This window comes from Phocoena phocoena, chromosome 5, assembly GCF_963924675.1.
Source record: "Phocoena phocoena chromosome 5, mPhoPho1.1, whole genome shotgun sequence".
In the NCBI taxonomy this organism is placed as follows: Eukaryota; Metazoa; Chordata; class Mammalia; order Artiodactyla; family Phocoenidae; genus Phocoena; species Phocoena phocoena.
Window position 1 is genome coordinate 30,827,936 of NC_089223.1, and position 12,928 is coordinate 30,840,863.

At 46.0% G+C, this 12,928-nt stretch overlaps 1 protein-coding gene across 1 annotated transcript in view; it reads right to left on the reverse strand.

Annotated features, from left to right (window-relative positions):
• Nucleotides 1-12,928, reverse strand: part of GATB (glutamyl-tRNA amidotransferase subunit B) — a 72,619-nt gene that overhangs the window by 24,987 nt on the left and 34,704 nt on the right. The window contains exons 6-9 of the mRNA XM_065877205.1: nt 7,286-7,399; nt 4,942-5,026; nt 4,189-4,233; nt 2,014-2,203 (exon numbers count right to left, since the gene is read on the reverse strand). Of these exons, the coding sequence (XP_065733277.1) occupies nt 2,014-2,203; nt 4,189-4,233; nt 4,942-5,026; nt 7,286-7,399 (434 nt within the window). The remainder of the gene's footprint in view (nt 1-2,013; nt 2,204-4,188; nt 4,234-4,941; nt 5,027-7,285; nt 7,400-12,928) is intronic.

The following is a 12,928-nucleotide window of genomic DNA, read 5'->3' on the forward strand; positions in this document are numbered from 1 at the left end:
CGAAATGAGTCACCTACTATCTGCAAGCTATAAAAATAAGCATATTTTTAGTATATCAAAAAAAATACGTCCCTATAAAACTGGCTCAAAAACCACCTCCTTCTTGAGAGTTTTCCCCTCTGTTCCATCAAGGTAATCACTACCTCCTCTGGGCTCCCAGCCTACATCACACATCTATCTAGTGCAGTCTGCCCTGGGGGCTGGTTAGTTGTAGTGTCATCTGTACATATTCCTGGAGAGCAAACAAACAAAAAAGAGAGTCCCTGTCCCTGTCTCAGTACCTGCTACACAGGAGATGCTAGTAAAAGTGCATCTAGCAGGGCCTTTAAACTATGAAAACAGAGACTCACTCACTTGCCACCCTCAGCAACCGTCTATCCAAGACCTCCTAGGCTGTGGCACTTGAAGGTCACGGGAGCAGAGCCTGGGGCACAGACACAAGTGCGAAAGTGCATCTGCCTTAGAGAACTTGCTGGCGGTGAGGGTACTATCCCTGGGGCTGAGAAGCCTCGGTCTGTGTCCTCCCATCCCTTATGTAATTTGGCAAATCCGTTATGAAGCACAAGACTGGAATTTAGCATTTCGTATTGAGTCTGAAGTTTATTTCAAGTGGGCTGGAAAGTCAAGATGGTGGGGAAGATGGGTAAGACTAAAACTCAGGTTTGTTAAATCAACTGAGGAACAGGCCGTGACTTGCCGCAGGTTTCAGGTTAAGAGGTGCTCTGAACAAGAAGCTCGCTCACTGATTCCTACAAAGAGTTGGCAGTCAGCACTGCTGATGCGCTAATCTGCGCCGAGTAATGGAGCAGAGGGAGAGGATGAAACCGTCCTCGCCCTCAAGGCACTGAACGAAATACACTAACAAAGAATTAAAATACAGTGACATAATCGCCTCAGAGGTGTGAATAAGATACAACAGCAGCCCGTGGGAGGTGGTGAGCAGCTCTGCCTAAAGCAAGAGAAAATAACCCATCACGTCTAATCACTGGTGGTGAAAGAGGGTTCATGTGCATCCCGTACAGAACACCTATTGGCCGGAAAGCCTGTTAGGATTCGTGTGTTTTTCCAAGGTCGACCTAACAAAACTGAGTTTTGTATACTCTGGATACTTTTCAAATGAGCTGATCTATGGATGATAAAGAGAGACTCATTCATTCAACAAGCATTCGCTCGCCTACCTTGTACCAGAAATGGCCAAGTTTTGTTATTGAAGTATATACACATGTATACGAATATGAATATTCTAACATCCCTACATAGTATTATCAGTCAATTACAATGCAAAGCCCAGAGTTTCCAGGGATTCTGCGCTCCGCACGATGAGTGTGGCAGACACCTCATCCCCGAGAGATGCAGCAGAGAAACTTTCCACATCCTCCCTGACAGACAAGCAGAAGACAGCTGTGACGAAATGCCACTCTCACAGACGCTGTGTCACTTTAATGTTGCCGTGACAAAGGAAACTGCAAAGCCCAACAGCCCTGGAAAGGATGGAAAATCCCTGAGCACATCTCCATGGTGTCAGATTCTTAACAGCCCCTTCAGATGCATCCTCTAAGGACCAATACTCTTAGTCAGAGTTTTCAGCATTTCATGTGGAATAAGTGTTTCTTCTACAACTGGTAAAACAACTGGCTGGCTTTTTAAGAACCCCACTTCCTGCCAGACTCTGTCATGTCCAATACTGCCAGACATCTAGAAAGCCTATATATTGATTTCCTTTTGTCCTGCAGACGCAAGGGAGAACACTCATCCATAACATTTGGACTGTCTTCAAGAAGCCTCCACGGCCGCTGTGAGCAGCTCTTCGTGTCTACATACAAGGAATGACTGACACGAGATCCTGCCTCATCTTCTGGTTTTCGGAGGCGCATTTACCAAAAAGGCTGGTGAGGAAGGTTAGCATGCCTGGTTCTACGGTACAGCTGAAGGCATGGGCCACTGCACCTAGAGCCCCCTAAGGAGCATCCCCCGCCCCTGCTGGGCCGATCGCAGCCTCTGATCAGTACCCACCAGCAAGGCAAAGCTGTGCTCCGGCAGCATCCCATACTGTTGCACGAGCTTCTCCCGGGTCACGCGGGGCAGCTCGGGAAGCTGCTCCCGGAGCTGGTCGATGTTAATCACCTGCTGTGGGTCTGTGCCAGTGGGCAGGGACCCCGAGTCGTAGAGCAGCAGCGGGGGCAGGTTGGGCTCCGGCATGAACCTGGCACACAGAGGAGATGACATGACTGAGTATTCGGTTTAGCTGGAAGAAACAAACCTATCGTCAGTATGAAAGTGTGTGTCTGGATGCCATGTTACTTGCAAATATTTTCCAACATCCCATAATATCAAGTCTCCTAGTTTTCCAGGAACTAGTCCTTATACAAGTGTAAGGGCAAAATGACCAAATCCACCACTCTCTATGCTTAAACGAGCATTAAGTGAAAAAGGCACAGCACCATGTTGATGCCACACTGTGGTTTGTAATTGTGGATAAAGTATATATTCATAAAGACATAGGCTGGAAAAAATAGGACCAAATGAGAACAATTTACTTTTTAGGAAGAAAGACTATAAATTTAAAAATATTTTTAGCAGTATTTGTGTAACAAATGAAAAGTCAAAGAAAAAGAAAACTTTCTTTCTTGAGAAGTGCAAGAAATAAATGGATTTTGCCTAAATAAAATGTAGAAGCTAGGGGAGAAGCAGGAATGAATAAAGGGAGTATGGATTTTTAGGGCAGTGAAACTATTCTGTATGACACTGTAATGGTGGCTACATGTCATTATACATCTGTCAAAACCCACAGAATGGACAACATAAAGCACAAACCCTAATGTAAACTATGGACTTTACTTAATAATAAGGTATCAATATTGGTTCATTAATTTTAACCAAGGTACCACACTACACACTAATGCAAGATGTTATCAGAGGAACCTCTGTGTGTGTGTAGGCGGGCGGCGGGGGTGGGGGGATACGACACATACCAAGGAGTATATGGGAACTCTGTAATCTCCACTGGGTTCTGCTGTAAACCTAAAACTGCTCTAAAAAAGTCAACTAATTTTTATAACAATGTGGAAGCCGCACCACTGCATATACTCTTGTGAAATAAAGATGTCCTTCCCTCTGTTCTATTCTAATGTTTTCTCTCTGCCCATATTTGTCAAAGGGCTTATGCAAAAGCAGGGTAATGCAGAATGGTGGCTCCAAGGTAATAGCTCAGAAGGGCAAGCAACCCATCACCTCAATGCCAAATCTGTGCTATGAATTAGTCTGACTTCTGAAGGCAAGAGGAAACCAAAGGGAGGCTTCCTGAATCCCATCTGTTAACCTGAGAGACAGAGCTGAAGCCACTGGCTGTGCTAAAAGCCAACTCCACGCTCAGTGAGAAAGCAGCATAAACAGAGTAGGGGCAACAATGGAAAACAAAGAAGTTCTTAGGAAGAACAGACTGAACCTAGAGGGATCACTATAATTAGAACAATGGTGACTCTGACAGACACACAAGAGGAGTCCTTGAGGTGACATGCATTCTAAGGGTTCGTGAGCTTTGTCTTTCCTAAATCTCGATGCTATATTTGTTCCTCATTGACAGCAATGGCTACTCTTACCTCTTCCTGCACTTCGCAAAGGAAAGTGCCAACCCCCACCACTTTGTTGCTTAAATCTTTAATTTTTGCAGTCTGCTAAACTGGGAAGAAACAAAAGTCTCAATTTATTGGAAGCTATTCTTATTATTTGCTTTATTTCTGGATCTCAAATGAGGTCTAATGTGTTAAACAGCATCACCTGAGGTTTGAAGGGAACTGCCATTAACATACACATCTCTTTTTTCTACCTTCTCACAGAACTTCAGTGTTACTGCATTAATTACTGAACATGAGAGTAAGAACAGCCTAGGCCCCACCCCACAACTGCCATCCTCTTAGCTCAATTATGAAAACTCTGACACACAGGTGAGTGAACAAGTGTTTTCCAGCTGTTGAATGCTGTCAAATAAGGTACTCCAAGGCTACCAAATCAAGAAAATACTCTTCCTCTCAGTGTACACGTAAAACAGGAAGCCTAGATTTTCCATTATGCGACAACAACAAGGAAAAGTGGTTCCTAAAAGCAATCTAGGATCATTATGTTGGTCTGTCAGTGGATTTGGAATATGACCCAAATACAGAATGGTGTTTTGACAAGAGGAGTAACCACCTGTAGTCTTGTTTTCCTTCTTTGTCTCTCATCGGCACGGTGCACCTGTGACAGTTAAATGAGAAAACATTTTAAAAATGCTGCATGCAGCGTCAGCTAGTGTAGATGCAGACAGGGGTTCCCCTACCAATAGGGAACCCAGGGGATTCAAGCTCCTCAGCCTTCCTTGGGAGACACTTTCATGAATACATTGCAGAAATAATATTAAAGAAATACAAATGTTTAGCATGATAATTAAAGAAAAAGAACAGAAAAGAAATTGCTTCAACGTTTCCAACATTTAACCAGCTCAAACTCTAGGCTCTTGAGCTTTTTTCCCCAGTCTTCTGTTAAGTGTATAAAATCCTCAAAATTCAGAGTCAGAAAGTTAGACTCAAAAGATATCTAAACAGAAAAAGACACCGCTACAACCAGTTCTAAGCTTTCTTCCACTTCTAGCTTAAATTGGCAGAACTTAGGTCTGATAGAATTTAAGGAAGTAAAAATTCTTGGAACAAAGGAGGTAAGCTGGAAGCCACGGAAGTGCCAGGACTTAAGACTCAGCAAGTCTGATGGCAGTCAGGTGAAACCTCTTACCAGCCCTAGAAGGCATATCACAACCCTGTAGAGTACCGTATTTTCCTAATTTTACTAATGAGGAAAGCAAAGTGCAGAGAAGCTAAGTACCTTCTCCAAGGTGACATGGCTGGTCTGCGGTGAGCCCAGACTGGAGCCCCACCTACCTGTATTCAAGATGCTGTCATGCAAACTCACCCCAGCTTGTAATCGAACGAGCGAGTTTCATTCAGGATTTTACCTCCATTCTCGAGTTCATTGATTTGCCTCTGAATTTCATAGTCTAAAAAAAAGAGTTTAGTATCATATTTTGATTCCTTTCATCCAGTTTAGCAATAATTAGACATCTTTTTCAATCTTTATGTCAAAAACTAATCAAGGGAGTTGTTTATAATTCTTCCCACAGATGCTATATTTTATTCTTGCTGCCGTCATAGAATAATCATGCTAGAAAGGGCCTTTTAGGAAGCTCTGCTTCTTCACTTTTTGAGAAAACCCAGACTCAGAGAGATTGCGTAACCCAGTACAGGCTACAAAACGTGGCAGAAGCAGGGCTAGGACCAATATCTAGGCAGAATGACCCCAGATCTAAGATCGCTGCTTATCAAGAGTTTTTATCGCAGGATCCATGGGTGGCCTTCAAGGGGTTCTAGTACCTCTTGAGATTATATGCAAACGTGCATGTGTGCACAGGCACATATTTTGGAGAGAGGGTCCAGAATAAAAATTCTGGACCCTCTCTCCAAAATATGGAGAGGGATCTATGACCCCAAATGATGAACAGCCACTGCTCTATGCCACACTCCCTCACCACCCAACAAGGCAGAAGTGGTAAGCACAGCACAGCCACAGTTGCTAAGCTTCCTTATGAAAACAGCTTTAGCCTCCCCTCCCCCCTCAACTCCCTGCCCAACATGTACCACCTGCCCTTGCCCAAATCCAAACTCTTATCATAGCTGATAAAAAGCAGCAACACGAAGAGGATGGCTAAAAGGCGTGATGTAGGGAGAAATATGGGGTAGAAAAATTACAGGCTTGAAGAATTAAGCCCATAACAGTAAAGCTTCGGTTCTTCCAGCCTGAGTCAGACCACAGGTAGAATTCTGTCTCAGACTACTCCAAAGGGTCCTTCATAAGATAACAGGTTAGGGACAGCCAAAATCAGGCAGGGGTCTCCATCGTAAGTCATCAGGGATGAATCTACCTAAAATCTTGTTTTTTAGGTTCCCATCACCACCTCTTAGAATAATGAATTCCAGAACACTTATCACCTACAAGGTGAAGTGGAACTTTCTTTCTGTTCATTCCAAGCTTCCCCTTCACAAACCTGAGCTGGAGGGTTTTCCCTAACACAAACCTATCATGGCTTCAGAAATATGGACTGCGTCTCCTTTTACAGGCAGAAGAGTCCACCATCGTTAGTCTGTCTTCACGCGGGGACCTTCCCCAACACCTTCCTCTCCTGTAAGTCATCCCCTTGACCATTTTAATGCTTTTTTCCTGAAAACTTGTAGACTCAAAGTGTCTTCACTGAGGCTAGTTGATCATTTTAGGTTCAGGATAATGAAGTTTTATACAAGATTAGAAAATCTTTTTTGTGTTCCTTCTAATACCCAGGATGCTACTAAACCTTTTGGCTGTGACTCCACATTCATCCGTCCTGTTCTCTGTGCACCCTGAAGGGTGCGCCTTAACCTCCACCTCCTCCCTCCTCTCTTCCTCTCTAGATACCTTTGGTTTTAAAGAATATTTTCATTCGTCTGAGATGTCTTCCCCTCACATTCACAGATACCAACTTCTATGGACCACCCTAGATGTTGATCTTGCTCAACTGTTTGATTTTAACTACTAGTATACATTTGTCCACACTGAAAGATCCACAATGTGAACAAACAAGACCAATACCTGATTACACAGGCCCAAGCAATCTATTAGTTAAAACGGTAAAAAGCAGAAAAACATACTGACCAATTAGGTCAAATCGTGGCCATCTATAATGAACAAATACGACTTTATACAGTTCGGTCTGGTCAGAAGGAATGTGGTACATGGAAAAACAGAGTTACAGGATTTTGCAGATCCTCCCATAGAGGTGAAGTCTATTTCCCCTCCTCTTGAACCTGCTTTGAATGGAATGTGCTGGAAGAGATGCTGTGCAAGTTCTAGAGCTAATGACTCAAGAGGCCTTGAGGCATCTGCCTTCATCCTCCTGGGGTGCCCCCTCCACCAAATAAGAAGGGCTGGGCTAGGCAAGTGAATGAAGCAAGCCCACGTGGGTAGAGCAGCCCAGCAGACGTCCAGCACCAAGGCTGCGACACATGAGTGAGGTATCTTGGACCCTGTATATCTCAGCAGAGGTGCCGGCTCCCCACAGCCACATGAATGAGCCAAGGCAGGACAAGTAGAAAACCCACCCAAGCCACAAAACTCTGAAGTTGAGATGTTATCATGTAAGCCATTAAGTTGGGGGGGGGGATTCTTGTTACACAGCAACAGATAACTGATACAAAGAAGTATATGAGGAGTAACAGCTGACATTCACCTATAGCTTTGGCCAAAAACCTGGCACTGTTGAGATTCTTTACTTCGGTTCGAACGCCCAAAGGCTCCCCAGGGTTATGCACAGATATGTTGGCGTCCACTCTCAACTGGCCCTCTGTAAGGAAAGAAAAAAGACAACACTTTAGAAATTCTCCGAGGCAACTGTGGTTTTTTTAAGGCAAGAGAGTGCAAGCAACATCTAACTCTAGTTGCTGTTTAGTTACAGCAGCCTAACCTCAGAGGAAGTATGGTTGGTCCTGAAGTTCATGGCTAGTACTTCTGCCCACTTGCGAAAATGATGGTCCTAAGGCATCTGAGGGGGTGTGTGTGTATGTGTGTGTGTATATTTCTGTGCACTTGTGCACAAGCAGAAGGCAGGAGAAATTCTGGATATACTGGCTTGGGAAATCTAATTTCTTTCATGCCAAATAAGAAAAACAACACTGTTAAAAATGGAGTTTTAGGGCTTCCCTGGTGGCGCAGTGGTTGAGAGTCCACCTGCCGATGCAGGGGATGCGGGTTCGTGCCCCAGTCCGGGAAGATCCCACATGCCGCAGAGCGGCTGGGCCCGTGAGCCATGGCCGCTGAGCCTGTGCGTCCGGAGCCTGTGCTCCGCAACGGGAGAGGCCACAGCAGTGAGAGGCCCGCGTACCGCAAAAAAAAAAAAAAAAAAAAAAAAAAATGGAGTTTTACCCTGCAGTTTTATTCCGAAGTGTTCTTCAAAGTGTCAGAGCTGGGTTGGGGGGGAAGGCTTCAGAAATGATCATGTGATAGCCCTACACTGCTCTCCAATGGAATGTGGATTTCCAACAGTGATTCCGGGAGATTTATAAGAGAGTCCTTGAGAATTTACAGCTCAAGGGCAAGAGCCAGAAACCTGGGCTTTTTCCCTCGTCCTTCCTCCAGGTACTGTAATGATCTCTTCCTTCTGTAAACAGGACTCGGAATCCTTCCTGACTGCTGTAAGGGTTTGCCGCAGCAGACAGACAGTGCTGTTATGAAGGGGACGGTCTGTGGGGGAGGGACTCAGAGGGGGCCATCCCCATCCTGGGAGGACCTTCTCTGACCCTGCAAACCCCCCCCCCATTTTGGGAACAGTAATCCCTAAGGAAGCAGGTGGTTTATGGAGAGGGCCAAGAGGCTCTTGAGGGGGAGAGGGAGGCAAAATCTCAAGCCAAAGAGAGATAAAGATAAGAAATCATCACATTTTATACCCCACAAGGTAAGGCCCCAATTCTCTGTTCTCCAATTCCACTTACAATATTTAAAACAGAACAACAGGGGAAGACAAAATGCTTGATTTTTCTTAGGCAAGTCTTTGAACTAAAAAAGAATCTGCCAAAGAGGAATGTGTCGATGGGCTGAAGAAAGCAATTTCTTTTCCAAGGTTTCATAGCAAAAGCATATTAAAATAATAAAATAGCTCAAATATATTCTATGCCAAGAAAAAGAGACCCTTGTAACAGGTCTCTGTCATTCCCACTCTGCTGCTCCAACGGCCACCCACGTTGGAGGGTGCCTTTCAGCCCAGAAATTACTCTATGTCTCCAGCACGGACCTCTCACATTTCTACAAAATCCCATAGCCCCTTTAGGACATCACGTGCTTTCTTGAATCTCAAGAAGTCCCAACGACTCCTGATATCATCAGACTCTTGGTCTAGGAACCCTGCGGCATCCTTTGCTGCTCTGTTTTCTTGGCCCTTTGTAGTCTAACTGACTAGATCCTGTCAGCTCCTTCCCCTAGACATCCCTCAGAGCTGTCACTTCCTCTCCATTCCCACAGCTGCCATCCTTGCCTGAGCCCCCGCATCCCATCCTGACCTTCAACCCAGTGACCCCTCCTGGCCCAGCCCCCCCCCCCACTCCAGCTCGGTTCCGGCCACATCCTGCTACAGGACGGTTGCACCACTCCCAGCGCTTGACCAAGTGCACAGCTGGCTCCCACTGGGTCATCCCACCTCCTCTGCTTGGTATGCAAGAGCCCTCGTCTGGTCTTGACTGATGCACCCCGCATTTCCTGCTGCTCATTCCCTGAGAAAGCCTCCTCCCATCAGGGAAGCTTCTGTCTGCTCGCTGGTTCCCACAGGCCCTCGTCATCCCTGTTACTGTCCCTCCTTCAACCTCAGCTCATCCTTCGAGGTCCCACTTAAGTGGTACCACCTTCTCCTCCTGGAAACCCTCATCAGTAGGCCGGCCTCCACTGGTGGCTCCTCGGAGCTATCAGAATACATGCAATCAGTAGAGCACACGATTGTAGTCTATTTTGAATTAGTCTTTTCTCTGAGACCAGATGGAAGGCCCTTGGGAATGGAGCCCAGATTTAAAACTCCCACCCCTCTTGCCTTCCCAAAGACATCACTCCTTCAGTTCTCTCCTCTCTCCCACAGCACTCCTTAACCCTCTTCCTCAGCATTCCCTCTATGCATGTGTACCCATAATCAACAGTATTTCTCACTAGAAACAAACCCCAAAGACCCACTCCCTTGAACCCAGTTCTCTCTTCATCATTCTGCTGTTACTGCTCTGCTTTCCTTTTCAGCAAATCCTCTCAAACAAGTACTGCTTGTTTGTTGGCGTCTCATCTCCGTGAGCTCACCTCCCATTTACTCCTACACCCACGTCAGCTTGGCTTCTGTCCCCACCTCTCTGCAAAACGCCTTGTCAAAGTCACCATCAACCCCTGGCTGCCAAATCCCACGGATGCAGGACACGCTGTGTCTTCCCCTCACTGGATACGCCGGCCCTCGGCGGCATGTGACCTACCAACCAACGCTTCCTCCCTGAAACATCTTCCTCCCTCGGCTGCTGTGACCTTACTCACCCTTAGCTGGCCCCTACCTCCTGGACACTTTCCATGTCCTTGTCATTTGTTCCCATCCAGACTCAGGACTGTCTTCTTTACCTGCACTCTCTCTGTAAATGTATATGGTCTTAAACACCATCCAAGCTCTGATAACTCCTGAATTTCTCTCTTCAGCCAAAACCCTCCTCTGAACTCCATCCACACTGACCTCTGCGCCTACTTCATCTCCACGTGGAGCTGGCCCAGGCATTTCAGTTTCTGAAACTAAAGGATCTGCCCCTGCAACACATGCACCTTTGTCCTCATCTTCCCAATGTCAGCAAATGGCACCGCCACCTCTTTCCTCAAGCCTCCTTGACTTCTTCCGGCCTCTTTGCCTTCTACACCAGCCTGTTAACAAAAATCCTGTTATTTCTAAGAACCACCTCGAATCCACCATCTTGCTCTCTCCATCCTCACCAACACCAGCCCTGTCCAGAAGAGCACCATCCTCCACCTGAACTACTGCCAAAGCTTCGGAACTGGGCTCAGCTTCTACTCATACCCTTCTGAAACCCACGTTCCACGGAGCAGCCGCGACGGTTTTCCAAAACGGTAATCCGACTATGTCGTTCCTTGGCTTAAAAGCCCTTCCTTGACCTCCCACTGCCCTTGGAATGGAATCCAAACTTCTTATCATTTTTGGTGATCTAGCCCTCGCAGACCTTTTCAGTCTGACCTGAGGCCGCATTGCCCTGCTCCTCGCGCTTCCCCTACAGTGGTCTTCTGCCACCCGTGTTACCTCCAAGCATATACTCTACGTTTTCCTCACCTCAGGGACTTTGCCTGGGCTCTTTCCTGGATGCTCTAGCTCCCTGGGGCTGGGGCCTCGGCTCATTCTCCAGAGGCCCTCACCATCCAATGTATTCTTTATCACGGCACCCTCTGTATTTCCTTAAAGCACTTACCACTGTAACTACTTTGTTCTATTTGTTAGTGTATTTGTCTCCCTCGTGAATACAGTATTTCCTCTAGGTAGCAGGAACAATGTCCTTTTCACTGCTCTGTTCAGAACCTAGAGCTGCCTCTGGCACATGGTAATTGTTCGATAAGTTCATACCTTGGTATTTTCCTGAGCCACGAGTAAGCAGACTGGTCTCACAGTAGGTTCCCGACAAGTTCTAAAGTTCTGTCTGAATAGGACTAATCTACTGAATCCTATGAAAGGCCCATTCAGCTCAAAGGAAAACTTCCCAAGTATGCTGAGCTCTGCCTAGCCAAACCTCGATACTTGGGAGAGAACTTTTTTTGAGCCCTGAGAACCCTGAATTGGACCTCTCCTGCTTTTAAAAATAAAACCATCTTTCACAATTTAGACTTTTAATTTGGAAAAGGAATAAAAGCACGAGTTTCAGTCTCTCCCAGAGAAGACCGCACTCCATAGATGTCTGAGGGGACTCATTTAGTGTCCTGCAGTGTTGAAAGGCAGTTCACTTGCCTGGATTCCAATACAGTATCCAACACTCACAAAAGGCATTTACCCAGTGAAGACAAAATACCTTTTAAACAAATTAAGGTAAATTGCCTCAAGTCCACAAAAGCCTCACAGTCATGTTTGCTTCAATGCATTCTGCAACACTGGGGGAGGGCCTTCACAAGAACGCTATCAAGCTCAATTCCCACCCTCTAGAAGTAGGAATTTGTAACAGCAAAACGAAAAAACTGTACTACTGAGCACAGTGATATGGTGCAGTCACATTTTTTTTTTTTAAACACATTCACACATCAGAAATATAACATCATGACAGAAAACTGTTTCTCTAAACAGCAGAGGCCTGAAGCTTTAGTGAGAAAGTCTACTAAGCTGTCTCATTCTGATCACTGAATACCCTCCAGAACTTAAATAACAGGGCTTGACAAAAAATAAGGTAAAATATATAATGTGGCTCAATTTTATCCAACATATTTCACAAAGTTTATTCATCCACAATGAGTGGTGATTCTACTTATTGTTGTCAATAGAAGCACCTGACATTTCATGAGCACAGGCTATTTGTCAGGACCTGTGATACATTTTATGCACATTACCACGTTCTTTCCCTACAGCAGAGCTTTAATGACACATCCACTTAGACGTCCTTTAGGCAATTCACACTTGACACGTCCAAGACGGTATTCCAGGTTTTCTTCCACAAGGCCAGCCCTCGCCTGCTCTTCCCACCCTGCTGCCCCAACTCTGTCTGATGACTTGGATGACTTCCTCTCCTCTTTGGTTTCTTCCTTTCTCTTTCCACATACAATTATTTAGGGACTCGTTTCTCAAGTGTGGAAAGGGAGGCTCACAGAAGTCAAATACCTCGCCCAGTTTCTATAGCTAGAAGCGGTAGGATAGGATTCCAATCCAGGTCTGGGCCTGCGGTGTCCTCAGCACTCACACTCTGCTAACCCAGCTCCCAAGGTTGTTTGTTTTTAATTAACTTATTTATTTTTGGCTGCGTTGGGTCTTCCTTGCTGCGCACGTGCTATCTCTGGTTGCGGCGAGCAAGGGTACTCTTCGTTGCAGTGCGTGGGCTTCTCATTGCGGTGGCTTTTCTTGTCGCGGAGAACAGGCTCTAGGCACTCGGGCTTCCGTAGTTGTGGCACGCTGGCTCCAGAGAGCAGGCTCAGTAGTTGTGGCACACGGGCTTCGTTGCTCCACGGCATGTGGGAACTTCCCGGACCAGGGCTTGAACCTTTGTCCCCTGCATTGGCAGGCAGGTTCTTAACCACTGCGCCACTAGGGAAGCCCTCAAGGTTGTTATCTACAGCAGCGGAGACACTGTCATGGCTGGCACTAGGAAGCGGGATGACAGTGCTTACA